The following is a 13,748-nucleotide window of genomic DNA, read 5'->3' as shown; positions in this document are numbered from 1 at the left end:
AATAGGGCATGTAAAGTTCTTCCCCAAATTATTTAAAATCTGACTTAAGTGAACAGCCACAATAATCTAAAAAGTCCTATAGCTGTGGAATTTTTAAGTAAAGTCAGTAAAGATGAGAATAAGTTCTCATAATATGCCCTTGACACCACATACTGAATAGTCCCCTACTTCACCCACATCACCTCGATAACTGGTCTTCTAATCTCCATCATTCAAATGAAATGGCCATAGGGGGCTTCTTTTCTGAGACTTCACTTTAGAAGGAACAACATAATATTTGTGTTAACTTTCAAAGTCCTTTTTATTCACTTGTTTAGGAAATACTCATTGAACACTTACTGTTAACCCCCAAATTTCAGCATCTTAAGACAATAAAAATATATTTTGTGTAAGACAAGTTATCAGGAAAGCATTTCTGCTCCTTGTAGAAATTCAGTGACCCAGATTTCTTTTATCTTGTGGTTCACCATCCGTAGGTCCTCTGTTCAGCCAATGAATGGGGAAAGAAAATGAGGATTACATGGGAGTTTTTTATAAGCCAGGTATGGAAACATGATACACATCACATATGTTCACATTTCCATTGGATTGAACTCAGTAAATGGCCACACTTCAAGGAGATAAGAACATGTAGTCTGGCTAAACACTCATGAAAAAGAGAATGCTAACAATTTCTGTCACTTGTACTAATGTGCTCAGCTCTCAAGGAGATGGATACTTCTGTAATGAAGGAATAAAGTATAAACATTTCATAAGGAAGGTATTTGAAGTGCCTAAGAAGCAAGGAGGGAGCAGTCAGATCCACTTGGGGACAAAGGGCATTGATCAGCGAAGGTTTCAAAGAAGAGCGTGCCATTTGAACTAAAACTTTCTGGTGAAATTTTCTCAGTGAAGAAGTGAGGTAGGGACCCCAGTAAGAACAAAGGCATGATAATACAAACAAAAGGCAGTATGGCCCAGCAAGGCCATGTATCCTTGAAGTAATGAAAGAAGAGTGGTGAGTGATGAAGCTGGAAGTTACATTGAAGTCAAACTGAGAGGGTCTTTAGATGGTATCTAAAGAGTTTGGGTTTGATAAAGATGTGGCTGGTTAGCTGTTGTTGTTTTTAAAGGAGAGACAGTAACAGGATAAAACGGAGGTAACTATTAAATTTGGCTATTGCAGAGTTTTTAGGGCCTCTAGCAAAAGCTGTGAGGACAAAATCTATCGGAATCGAGAAGAGGCAGTAACTTGGTTGAAAGAAGAGTTAATATGGTACAGGATTTGTGAACCTTGAATGTATTTATAGTCTAAGCATAGACAAGAGTGAGTGAATCTTAAGAGGCAGAAAGAACCCTAAAGGAAATGGAAAGGAATAGATTCTAAAGTACAGGAGAATGGATTTACTTTCCATTCAAGGCAAAAAAGAAGTAAGGATTGATTAAAATATAGAGGTGAATAGGTGTGAGGCTGAGAAAAAAATAAGTGACTTGGGGGAGCTGATATGAGGTTATTGGCCCTTGTATAGTAAAGAAAACATTGTAAGTTGTAGGAAATGAGCACGTAAACCAGCCAGAGGTGCTGACTAAGGAGGAACAACAAGGAAGGATCCATGTTAATTTCTAAATCATTGGTAAAACCAGTAACATTAATATACCATATTGTAGGCTGCCCCTGCAGCAAAAAATGGAAAAATTGGTCAGATGTATTGGTAACAGCTTGGCAAAACAACAAAGGAATCAGGAAAATAAGGGTGTTATGGGTATGGAATTGAAATGGTTGCCTTGGGCTAGGGAAAGAAGCAAATCCCAGCGGGTACTATTAGCCTGGAGGTGGGTGGGGGGGTGGGTTGGAAGAGCCAAGGGGTTGGAACAAGGTTAGTGGAAGATGTAAGTACTTTTGGTAAATGTAAAATCCAAAGGGAATGATCAGGAATCATAAAAATAAAAAAATATATAGGTCTTACCACTTTAGTATCATTTTTTTGGTTCATCTAATGAGATTCAGTATCATCATTTATAAAATGGGTTTGCCGCCTTTTAGAGATTATTTTAAAAATTACGATAAACTAAATCATGTATGAATGACCATACATTTGTCCCTAATCCCATTTAAATAATAATATAATAAAGCAGACATAAAGAAAAAAATGTTTCTTCCCAAGTCCCTTAATAATCAATGAGTTTATCCTAATGTCTCTATTTGAATAAATAAATGTTCCTCAAATGAATTTATTTAGATTCTTTGTAGAAAACACACTGATTATTAATAAAATTCTCAAATGTGTGCTTTTTAAATTAATTACCTATGCAATTTTGATGTAATTCAAAGTTTTTATATAAACATACAAATATGCACAAACTTGGGAATCTTGATTGACAGCATAAAGTTCAATTACATGAAATATTTAACTACAGCACAAGAGCCATTTGCAGTTTTAAAAAAACATCTAAAACAATATTCCAATGAATTGTCCATGTATAACAACAAATCAGTAAGAAAGGACAAACCGGCATAGTGAAATAGATAAATCAGATTTAGGCAGGGTAGTTTATTGAATTTAAATTGTGCCCAGTTGGCCCAAGAGCTATATATAAGCAATCCATCTTACATTGTTAATGGAGGTTCTTGAAATCCACCTGATGTTTGCATTATTAAATTTCAGTTTAATGAGCTCCGCTAATACATATTGAAGATGGTTGTAAGGAGTAGAATGTGAATCTGAGCGGGATAATTTGAAAGAAACATAAGCTGAGCATTTTACATGACTCAAGGGGTATATCTACAATTACACATATAACCAAAATTGAATTTAAATGGAATTTCTATTATCCTTGTCCTTCTACTAGGGAGAATAAAGTGTAAATGAAGTAAAAGTCTTTAGAGTTACTGGTGGTTTGTTTTTATTATCTAATTTAATAGATTCTTGCAGTGATACAGAGTGGCATAAAAGTTTTAATATTTCATGACTTTAAATGCAGCCTAAGTATGTATTAAAGCTTGAAAATGGGAACAGATGTCTGTGTAATTGGATATAGCACTTCACAACACCATTATATAAGTTTTATATTTTAAGAAAGTATCGATATTAATGGTGAAGAAAAATAAACTTGGAAGAAAAATAGTTATATATGTGATGTGTATTTTCTTTAAATTCCCCTTTTAAGCCAGGTTTTATACTTCTGAAGGATATGTTGATTTTGCGTAGGAAAAAGATATGCAGCAAAAACTGAAGAGCAAGTGTGTTTATTTTTTAAATCACAGTTTGCATTACTGTTATTTTTATAATAAAGGCTTATCCAAAGTTTAATGCTGGCACAGTTTGATTCTTTTTCTTTTGACAAGGCAATACTTTTTTAACTTAATATTTCATCAACTATAATGCTATTAGAGACTTATTTTCACTTAGTTCACTCATCAGGCAGTGAGACGGCAATAAAGGAGAATCGCTCCTTTGAGACGTTAATGCTTTGGAATAAATGATGTGCTAGAACAGAAATTTAATTAATTTACAGAGTATATTGATAGTCCCTTGTTACTGTGCTGTATATTTTTAATCTTCTTTAACATCTGTAGTAAAGTGTTTGAAAACCCCTGCAGTTGAGCAACTAGTAGATAATTAAGTAATAAGGGAAGAGGTTTCTAGAGGGAAAAAGATTCTTTTTACCAAATGCTGTCATAACATGAATAAAGAACTGCTACTATGATATGCAATGGGAAAAAAAATAATATGCTACCTAATTTGATACTGTTCCAAAGATATTGTAAGCTTCTCATATTTAAAATGTGAATTGTAGCTTAAGAACTTTTCTCTGAAGTTTAAACAGATGCACTGTACTGACAAATCAGATGACCAAAAGCTTTCCCCAGTTCATATGTCATTGTTTAAACTTATGCTGCTTAAATTCATTTGCCTTTTTGTACAGAAATTAGCTTGAACTAAGCTTCAAAGTTTTGAAATAAATATTTTAAAATTCTGAATAAGTATTGTAAATGGTATATTTCAGATTTTCAGCCAGTTTGTTTTTTTCTTCTGACAACTTCACAAAAAATATATAAGGAATTTCTTTTCCCTCTCCCCAATATTTTCACTTATGATACAGACATAAAATAAGTGCAGAAATTTTATTGTTTTTATTTCAGCAAAAGCTGATGAAGCATTGAGAGCCAAAGAAAGAAATGAAGAAGAAGCAAAGCGAAGAAAGGAGGAAGGTAAAGGCATACGTTCATTTTGTGTTAAAGCATTCATTATAATGAGGGATCGCTACTGGGCATGTTTTTCTTCATTTATTTAAGAACTAGGGGCCCGGTCCACGAAATTCGTGCATTGGGGAGGGGTCCCTCAGCCCAGCCTGCCCACTCTCACATACTGGGAGCCCTCAGGGGATGTCCTACTGAGGCGACCAGGCTGATCAGGGGAAGGCACCAGCCCCATCACCCCGCTGCTGCAGCCACTGCCAGTCACCGCAGCCACCAAGGTGTTTTCATCAACATGGACACCAGTCCCTTCACCATAAAAAATGACAACTTTCTTTAGGCATTTTCAAGATGTGTCTTTCATAGGATATGACATTTCTTTCTTTCTTTATTTTTTTTTTGTATCCTCACCTGAGGATATGTTTCCATTTATTTTTTCCCCTTCCCTATGATTGCAAGCTTGGCTCGGCCCGAGGCTTTAGGCTTGAGTAAGAGGCCCCCACCCCTCTAATCCCCAGCTCGGCCTGAGGCTTTAGGCTTGGGCAGAGGACCCCCACTGCTCTGATCGCCGGCTCGGCCCAAGGCTTTAGGCTTGGGCAGGGGGCCCCCGCACCTCCGATCACCGGCTCGGCCTGAGGCTTTAAGCTGGGGGCCCCCCGCACCTCCGATCGTTGGCTTAGCCCCTGCCCAAGCCTAAAGCCTTGGCCCGAGGCTTTAGGCTTGAGCAGGGGGTCCCCGCACCTCCAATCCCCGGCTCAGAGTGACCTGGGTGCCGAGGATGTTCCCAGGACCCAGGTACATCTGCAGATTAACCGCCATCTTTGTTGGGTTAATTTGAATACTCACTCTGATAGGCTGTGGGCACAGCGAAGGTACGGTCAATTTACATGTTTGTCTATTATTAGGTAAGATAAACCATAAGATTTAATGAAATTAGGGGGTACCTCGTGCTACTGCATGAGCCTAAACTATGACACGATATCACACTATACTCAATATCTTGGACACTAATTATTGTTTGTGAACATAAATGTTAGTTTATTAGCATCCTAATATATATTCTGAGGAAACTAGGAAGATATAAAGTTATAAAGTAGAGCTGGTGTTCGTTTGTTTCCTTCTGACTTTTATCCTTATACTTAACAAATTATCAAAACCAGTCATAGAAATGGATCAAACTTATCTGTACATTTTGATGTTTTGCCAGTGATGAAGAAAAGTCCCCATGACAAAAAACAAACAAACAAAAAACACTTTAAATAAAAAAGCTCTTAAGAGGAAACAATAAACTATGAAATGTCAGAAATAGTCATAGTTCAAATTAAGAAATTCATGTCATAGTTTTTTAGATTAAATATTTTATTTTAATTATATTGAAACCACCATCCAAAGATATTATGCAAAGAAATCTAACTCATTTTAATCTCCCCTGAGAATTTTTATTTAGTTTGCTGTGACTTACGTAAGTGAAAATGTTGCGTTCTTTCCTTCACATTGGCTTTATAGATAACTGTTCTAAATTACAGTGCTTAAAGCAAGATCCAGGCAAAGCTTTCCCTGTGAGTTAAGTTGATTCACTTGGACTGCAATCATGTCTCTTTACTGGCTAATTAGCCGAGTAACTATTTCCTCTGTGAGCTTTCAAGAAGTTGAAGCCTGATAATGTGTTCTGAATATTGGTTTTGAGTGCCCTTGTCTAAATCTGAAAATTGAAATTTTCACCATAATACATATCTTTTATGTATTATTCCAGAAACATTTTTTAATTCCCAACTTTCAAATGTGAGCTGAGAACCAATAGAACCTAAAATGTTTGAGTATGATGGGTTAGATACAGGGGTGGGCAAACTTTTTGACTCGAGGGCCACAGTGCGTTCTTAAACTGGACCGGAGGGCCAGAACAAAAGCATGGATGGAGTGTTTGTGTGAACTAATATAAATTCAAAGTAAAGGAGCGGAGGGGAGAGCAAGAGAACCGGATAGAACAGCCGGATCCGGCCCACGGGCCGTAGTTTGCCCACGGCTGGGTTAGAATGATTAAAAGCAGTATTCCATGAGAGCCATGCCCCCAAAGCAAATCAACAAATCAAAAAAAGGAAGAAGATAACATAACCAACCTGTGTAGATTTAAGTGGCAGAACCCTACAAATAAGTAGATTCAAACTACATGTGGACTGATATATATATATATATATATATATATATATATATATATATATATATATATATAAATGTGCAGTGTTCTTACCTTATTTGCCCCCATAAGTCGTAGCTTTATGTTCTTGTCCTAGATCAACTAATTTTATGGTTTAGAAAACAAGTGAATTCCAATGGCAAAAATCCTAAGTAGAAAACTCTTCTTTTGGCTTGCTGAGTGTACATTTTGGCACTGTTAATGGAAACAATCTATCTGATTTCAGTTATGCTTATGGTCACCCATAGTACAAATAGATATACTAGTAGATGCAAAATAGTCTAATAAAATTATAATATTTGAGTGCTCCAATGTTATGTGGTATTATGATCAGTGAAATTTACTAATAACATAATAGCCCTTATAAAACACTGTGGTACTATAAATAACAAGTGTAGTACTTATTACCAACCAACATAGTGAATACATCTTGCAGTAGTTATTAGTCTAATCCCATTAATTCAAATCTTAATTGGAGTCATAATCAGTTGGAAAAGAATGGTACTGTGATTATTATTTTGAAATATATATATGAACACATGCCCTAGTGAAAGACATGTTTCAAACACTTCAAAATCCCTCATTTATGCAAAGAAATCTAACGAAGTTTTAATGGTGACATTGATATTTCTAATGGTCTCTTTTTTTTTTTCTTCATTAAATTGGTTCTATCTTTAAAAGGATATTTTGTTAAGGCTTTCTTAAGTAACTGGAAATACTTGAATGTTGTATTTTAATTTTTTTAAGTATTTTTTCACTTAAACTTTCACTAAGTCATACAGACCTTGCACTTAGTCTGTGACCTGAGAGTTATTGAAAAAGCACATCCTCCAATCATAGCTGTTTCAAGTCTGTTATCCTAACGAGTGTGGACTCTAGGATTATATAGGATTTAGTATCCACAATGCCTGGCACATAGTAGATACTCAGTTTCTTGTTTATTGCATGAATGAATAAATGATCAGTTCACTCTTCATTCTTTAAATCCATGCTTACATAAATTATCTTGAGCTTGTATTTTATTCCAAATAACCTGGTTGAGAGTGTAACCCAACTCTGTTATGTCCCTTTTCTAAGACAGGACCTCACTCGCTTAGTCTATTTCTCAAAAGAATTACAGCCATTCAAAAAGAAACCAATGAATTTCAAAATATTATCAATGTTTGCTAGCATGGATTTATCAAGTCTTTATCTGAGCTCACTGAATTTTCTGTGCATACAAAAACATAAGAGAATTAGTACTACAAATGTTGAAGGAAAATTCTGGTAAAATAACATAATGACAATAATTTTAAAAGATAAAACATGTGTTTCATTCAATAGTTTTCCTTTGCTTATACTTTGTAGGTAAAAGAAAAAGTAAATCACTGGCTACATTCTTTGTTGTTGTTGTTTGCTTTCAATATTTTTTCTTATGGGTTGCCTAGAGACTTGAATGTTATCAAGTTGACCTTTCTGAAAATGATTAATGTATAAACTACACTTAATTTCCTTATATAATTAACCTAGCTGCAGTTAAAATCTGAGCTAATCTATATGTGTATGTGTATATATTTCTGTATCTGAAAGAATAATAATCATTAATTTCCAATCTATAAGCCACTAGTAATTCACGCTATCATATCATTAATACAGTTCATCTCTTAATTTCTCAGTATGAAAATATACAGCCAGGATTGAAAGCATTGTTAAAAAGTAGATAGATGTTATCTACCCAGCTCCGTTTATCCACTCTCTGTCATCTCAAAAGAGCTACTATTTTAGTACAGCAAGATCTGTGCTTTTCAAATACAATCTATTATGCAACCCTTTTCTTTGAATGTTCTTAAATCAATATCATAATTATATTTGCAAGTATTGTATCCAAGATCAAAGTCAGGCTACTCACCAAAACTTGTCCAGGGTAACTACTTTGCCTTCTACCCTTTAAACGGTGGGTTCCCATTTAGAGTGCTCTTCATGGTCCTTGTACAGCTCAATAGATTGTCCCCTTACTGAACATCACCAGTACATTAGAATGGACCCTCTTTCTTGAACCATTTACTCTCTAACTCTTTCCATATTAGCTGTATTATGTAAAGGGTACATTATTTAGTAGTAAAAGCCAACTGAATATTTAAAGTTTAGGTTTATAGTTTCCTTCTTTAAAACTACGCACTGTTTTCTAATTCTACATTATATTTTAGGGAAAATGAATAGTATTAAATCTTTCTTATTCTTTGACCTACTAAATACTTGAGTTCTACTTTCACTCTTTTCTCTGTATGTGTTTGAAAATGTTCAGACTACATAAAATTAACAATCATTTCAACCCTTTTATTTTTGTATTATAAATGCTTTAGCATGACTGTTTAGATTTTCTGTATTTTATTTTTATATTTAATATTGTATGTATTTAAGCATTCTAATTATGTTTTAATTCCAGTTATAAGCATAATAGTCTTTTTTGCATTTTAATGTCTAATATGAATTTATATGTGCTATAAGTATAGTAGCTTTTTCATTCTTTCTCCCTTTGTGTTTATTCACAGTAGCTCTGCCCATCTGTTAGTTTTCTATTTCAAATATTTTTGTTTCCAAAAGTATTAGGCAACCCATTCTAAATTATCAAGGCAACAGTGGACAGTGATAATAGGGACATAATATGAGGTAGTTCAAGTTTCATTTGTTTCCATTGAAATTCATGAATCCTTTTGCCACATCCTATCCACAAGAGGGAAAATAGATTAGCCTTAACTTTATCTTTGTTATTGTTAATCCTTTGGCAAAGGTGAAGGTAAAAGTACCATTAGCTAAAAGGAAAAACAGGTGCCAGGCAATGTTCTAAGTACTTTACATATTTTAACTCTCTTAATCCTCGTGAACTCTCTGAGGTTTGTGCTGTTATTATCTCTGTACTATAGGGAGGATAGGAAACTAAGGCACGGAGTGCTTAATAACTTGCTATAAGTGGTGAAGCTAATAAGTGGTGAAGCCAGTACCCAAACACAGGCAGTATGACTCCAATACTCCCCTTCTTTAAACAACCTACACAAATCACAACCTTTACCATTAGTGTTCAAATAAATATGATTCAATTCAGTCTCCTCTATCCTTTGCCTTCCTCTCTGGATCTTGCCCTTTAGCTCTTACGCATTTGTTTATTTTCTTGTCCTGAGATCTGTACCCACATTAGGTTGCCTCACTTGGGTTTCTGGGGCACCCAACAAGTGAGGTACTCCAGTAGATGCATATTTTTCTTTTTTCATAATCTCTGTTTGCTTTTCTCCCTAGTGACTGGCCTGTCTGTGTAAGTCACTCACTTGTCAAATCCACACCAGCCTTCAGAGCCTGGACCAGAGCCAGACCTGAGCATCTAGTTTCTCAAGTTCCTTTCTCGGAGGTCCCGGCTCTCCTAGTACTTGTAAAACACACTAAATACCAAGTCTTAACCACACTCAGGAGAGAACTGTTACAACTCCTTTTTTTTTTTTTTCCTCCACTGTGGCTCCCTGCCTAAGACCAGAGAAGAAGGTGAATGTTTGGGATTCTAAATATCCTTTATTCCTTCTAGAGACGCTTTGTAAGAAGGTTGGAGTGAAGTTAGTAGGGTAAAGTTAACAGGTGCAGTGTTATCATTTGGGACTCACTGTTTTAGTTGGCATGTTGACGTAAGTAGATTAGATAGAGAAGTAAGTATCGTCCTTTTTGTCTTGTCCTGAATTGGCTACCCATTGTAATATTATCTTTATAATACTATTTCTTTATTAGGTTTCAATATATGAAAATTTATCCCTACCCCCATCCCCTCTTTGTCTTACTATATTAGGTAGTTCTATTCCAAGATTTAAAATATCCCTTTAGGAAATTTGTATTCCTGTGTATCAGATTTAATAGTCCTACGTTTTTCATAATGCAGTATTTTTTTAAATGACTGAATAATGCTTTAACACATTGTTAAGAGCTGTTTTCTTTAAGTAAATTAATCAGCTTAGTTTGAATGCATTGCTTTAGTCCATATTTTTTCAAGTTTTTATTTACTCAAAAATCACTCCACAACAAATAGTTATTCAGCCTCGCCATCTGTCTTACTCCCTCGGCAGTGATTTGTCCTTTACAGTCCTCTTGATTCCAAGTCTGCAAGAACTGACCATAAATAGTTTCAACTTTTCTTTCACATGTAGTTTCATCTGTGTCATATTTCATATCATTTATTTCTTAATTTTGAAGCTTGTGTACTAATAAATGTGTACTAATTCATTTTTAGCTAACTTTTTAAAAACCAAAGACTCCTTCCTTATTTTCCTAATAACTCCTTGATAATGTTTTTTGCTTCATATGCATTCAGCTGTACTCTGTATGGACTTGGAAACCAGTTTAGATCACATTTTACTTATTTTCAATAAGATGTTCAAGATGTTCACATATATTGAACAAAGATGCACTGATATCTATTTAACCCTTAATAGGCCTCCAGTGACCAACCATTGTGTATTTCTTTAACAGTGTAAATATTTTCTGTGCTCTACACTCAACAAATTTCAAAACAAACTCAGAGCTACAGCTTTCTTTTTTAATCAGATATTTCTGAAATAAATTAAACACTAGGAAGCTGACATACATATTAAATGTCCACAGGTGTACAATCCTGGGAGTAACCTAGGGAAGCCATTGTACTCTAGTGGAAATAGCCTAGCTTCTTCTAGCTGAAGGAAATGAATGAGGTTCAGAATCCCAGCTCTGCCATTTACTGGTTCTGTGACAGAATAAGTCCCTTAACTTCACCATGACTCTAAAGAAAGAAGATGATAAAATCTGCCTACAATTGTTAAAAATAAAAATGGCATATAGTATTTAAAAATTACTTCAGAACTACACAGTACTGCATAACTCAGAATTACAACACTAAAGAGTATCATGATCATCCTTTTAGCATGAATTTCTTTAGTAACTTTGATAAATTCAAAAAGTACATTCTGGGCACTGTTCTAAGCCATATGAATAGAGCAGTGAAAAGAGAAATTGAGGCCCCTGCACTCAAAGAGCTTACATTCTAGAGGGGGAAGACAGAAAATAAACATGAAAACAAAAGTACAGTATATTCAAATAGGGGTTAGTGTTTACTCATCTTCTGTGTGACATTAAGGTGGACCCTTTAAACCCACTTTCCCCATCTATACTAATAAAAGGTAATATGCTAATTAGACCAGATAGACTGGACATTCTTCCTGACAAAGCCGGGGCCCGGGCGAAGCTGCCCGGGGTCCCGGGCGCCTGCGACTGGCTGGAGGGAGGGAAGCTGGGTCCCGGGTACCTGCGGCTGGCCAGAGGGAGGGAAGCCCGGGTCCTGATTGCCTGTGGCCGGCTGGAGGAGGGAAGTCTGGGTCCCGTGTGCAGGGGCCAAGGCAGAGGGGGTTAGGGGCAATCAGACAGGCAGGCGAGTGGTTAGGGGCGATCAGGTAGGCAGGCAGAGTGGTTAGGGGCGATCAGACAGGCAGGCAGGCAGGTGAGCGGTTAGGAGCTAGTGGTCCCGGATTGTGAGAGGGTGCAGGCTGGGCTGAGGGACTCCCCTCCCCCCACCCCCACCCCACCCCCACCCCGTTCATGAATTTTGTGCACTGGGCCTCTAGTCTGTTAATAATAAGGATGATCTAACATCAAAGAACATAGTTGTGATATAGTAGATTTGAAACCATTGTATAGACTTTATAAAATATTAGTAGTTGTTCTTTTGTTGCTTATTTTAAAAATACTTTCACTGGCACTCCTTAGTATTCATAGGTAAAAAAGGAAATCACAGTGGAAAATATAAAACCATATATCAAAACTTAATGGGAAGAAGGTAATATGGTAGGACTAGCTTCTCCTCCTTCTCAGAACAGATAGAAAGGCTGGCCAAAATGTTAAAACATGTTTGAAGGCATCAGAGAGTTACTAAAGCAGTGGAGAAGTATGTGTCCCATTTCCAGGAAAGAAGGTGGAACTCAATATTTGGAGCCAGTTTCCCCTTGAAGATGATTCCAGTGGTGGCATCTGTCTGCCACTTTTTAAAATATTTTTATTAATTTCAGAGAGGGAGAGAGAGATAGAAACATCATTGATGAGAGAGAATCATTGATCAGCTGCCTCCTGCACGCCCACACTAGGGATCAAGCCCGCAACCTGGGCATATGCCCTGACCAGGAATTGAACTGTTACCTCCTGGTTCATAGGTCAATGCTCAACCACGTAGCCGGCCAGGCTGTCTGCCATTTTTTGAAGAAGTTACTGAAAGGTTAGGAATCTGGGCAGACCTTTTGAGAGACTCGTGGAGCTCTGGGGACAAAACCTAGACTTCAGAGCCAGCCAAGGAAGGGAAAACTCTGATAAAACCACCAGGCTTTGGGTTGGATTCTTAACAGATTGCTCCCTAAAAGTAAGGATGAACCAGAATTAGACAGGCCCCACTAGGGACTGGAGCCCAGCTTTGAATCTCCATTCCTGATTAATTTAAGATGATTTAAGCTTACTAGTGCCCTAGTCAATTACCAGAGCAGACATAAATTCTTTCTGGAAGAAGGTAGCATTATACAAGCCTCAGAATATCTCTATAGTTGTTTCTGTCTGACATCAATTAAAAATAACCAGGCATGTGAGAAAACAAGACAAGATGAAAAGTCATGAAAAGCAAGAGGACAAGAGAAACAACAGTTAATAGAAATAGATACACAGAGGATCAAAATAATGGAGTTGTTAAATATGGATTTTAACATCACTCTGCTTAATTTGTTTATGAAAATAAAAGACAATTTCAGGTGAGAATTGGAAACTATTAAAAATAAAAAGAAAGTATTGAAAGTACTGGAAAATACATTAACTGAAATCAAGAACTTAATGAGAGCTTAAGTTTCAATTAGGTAGAACAGAAAAGAAAATGAAAAGAAAACATCTTGAATGAAGCATTGAAAAACTACAGCATAGAAAATACAGGAAGGAGCTAAAGAAACATAAAGGGTATGATATAAGTTTTACATTGAATATAATTGTAGCCCCAGAAAAATACAGATTTTTAGGATAAGCAGTATTTGACAGGAAATGGCTGAGAATTATCCAAAACTTTCAAGACTTCAAGCTACAAACGAGTGAAGCATGACAAACTCTTATCAAGTATATACAAAGAAAATTGCACCTAAGCACATTACAATAAAAGTTATATAGTCCAAACACAAAGAGAAAATCTTAAAACAGATAAAATAGATTCTAATTCAAAGGTATTATTCACAGTAGCCAAAAAGTAGAAACAAAATATCCGTCAACAAGCTGTATTCTAATAGTAAAAACATAGTGCAAGGTTGAAGAAGCTAGACACGAAAGACTGTATCTTATGTGATTCCATTTATACAGAATGTCTATAGAGGC

At 35.9% G+C, this 13,748-nt stretch overlaps 1 protein-coding gene across 4 annotated transcripts in view; it reads left to right on the top strand.

Moving 5' to 3' along the window:
* Positions 1-13,748, top strand: part of RSRC1 (arginine and serine rich coiled-coil 1) — a 364,908-nt gene that overhangs the window by 298,210 nt on the left and 52,950 nt on the right. For all 4 annotated transcript variants that reach the window (XM_080656474.1, XM_080656477.1, XM_080656475.1 and 1 more), the window contains exon 7: positions 4,124-4,192. In XM_080656474.1, the coding sequence (XP_080512600.1) occupies positions 4,124-4,192 (69 nt within the window). The remainder of the gene's footprint in view (positions 1-4,123; positions 4,193-13,748) is intronic.

This window comes from Plecotus auritus (assembly GCF_963455305.1).
Source record: "Plecotus auritus genome assembly, chromosome: 2".
Lineage (NCBI taxonomy): Eukaryota > Metazoa > Chordata > Mammalia > Chiroptera > Vespertilionidae > Plecotus > Plecotus auritus.
This window is presented reverse-complemented; position numbering and strand designations above follow the sequence as displayed.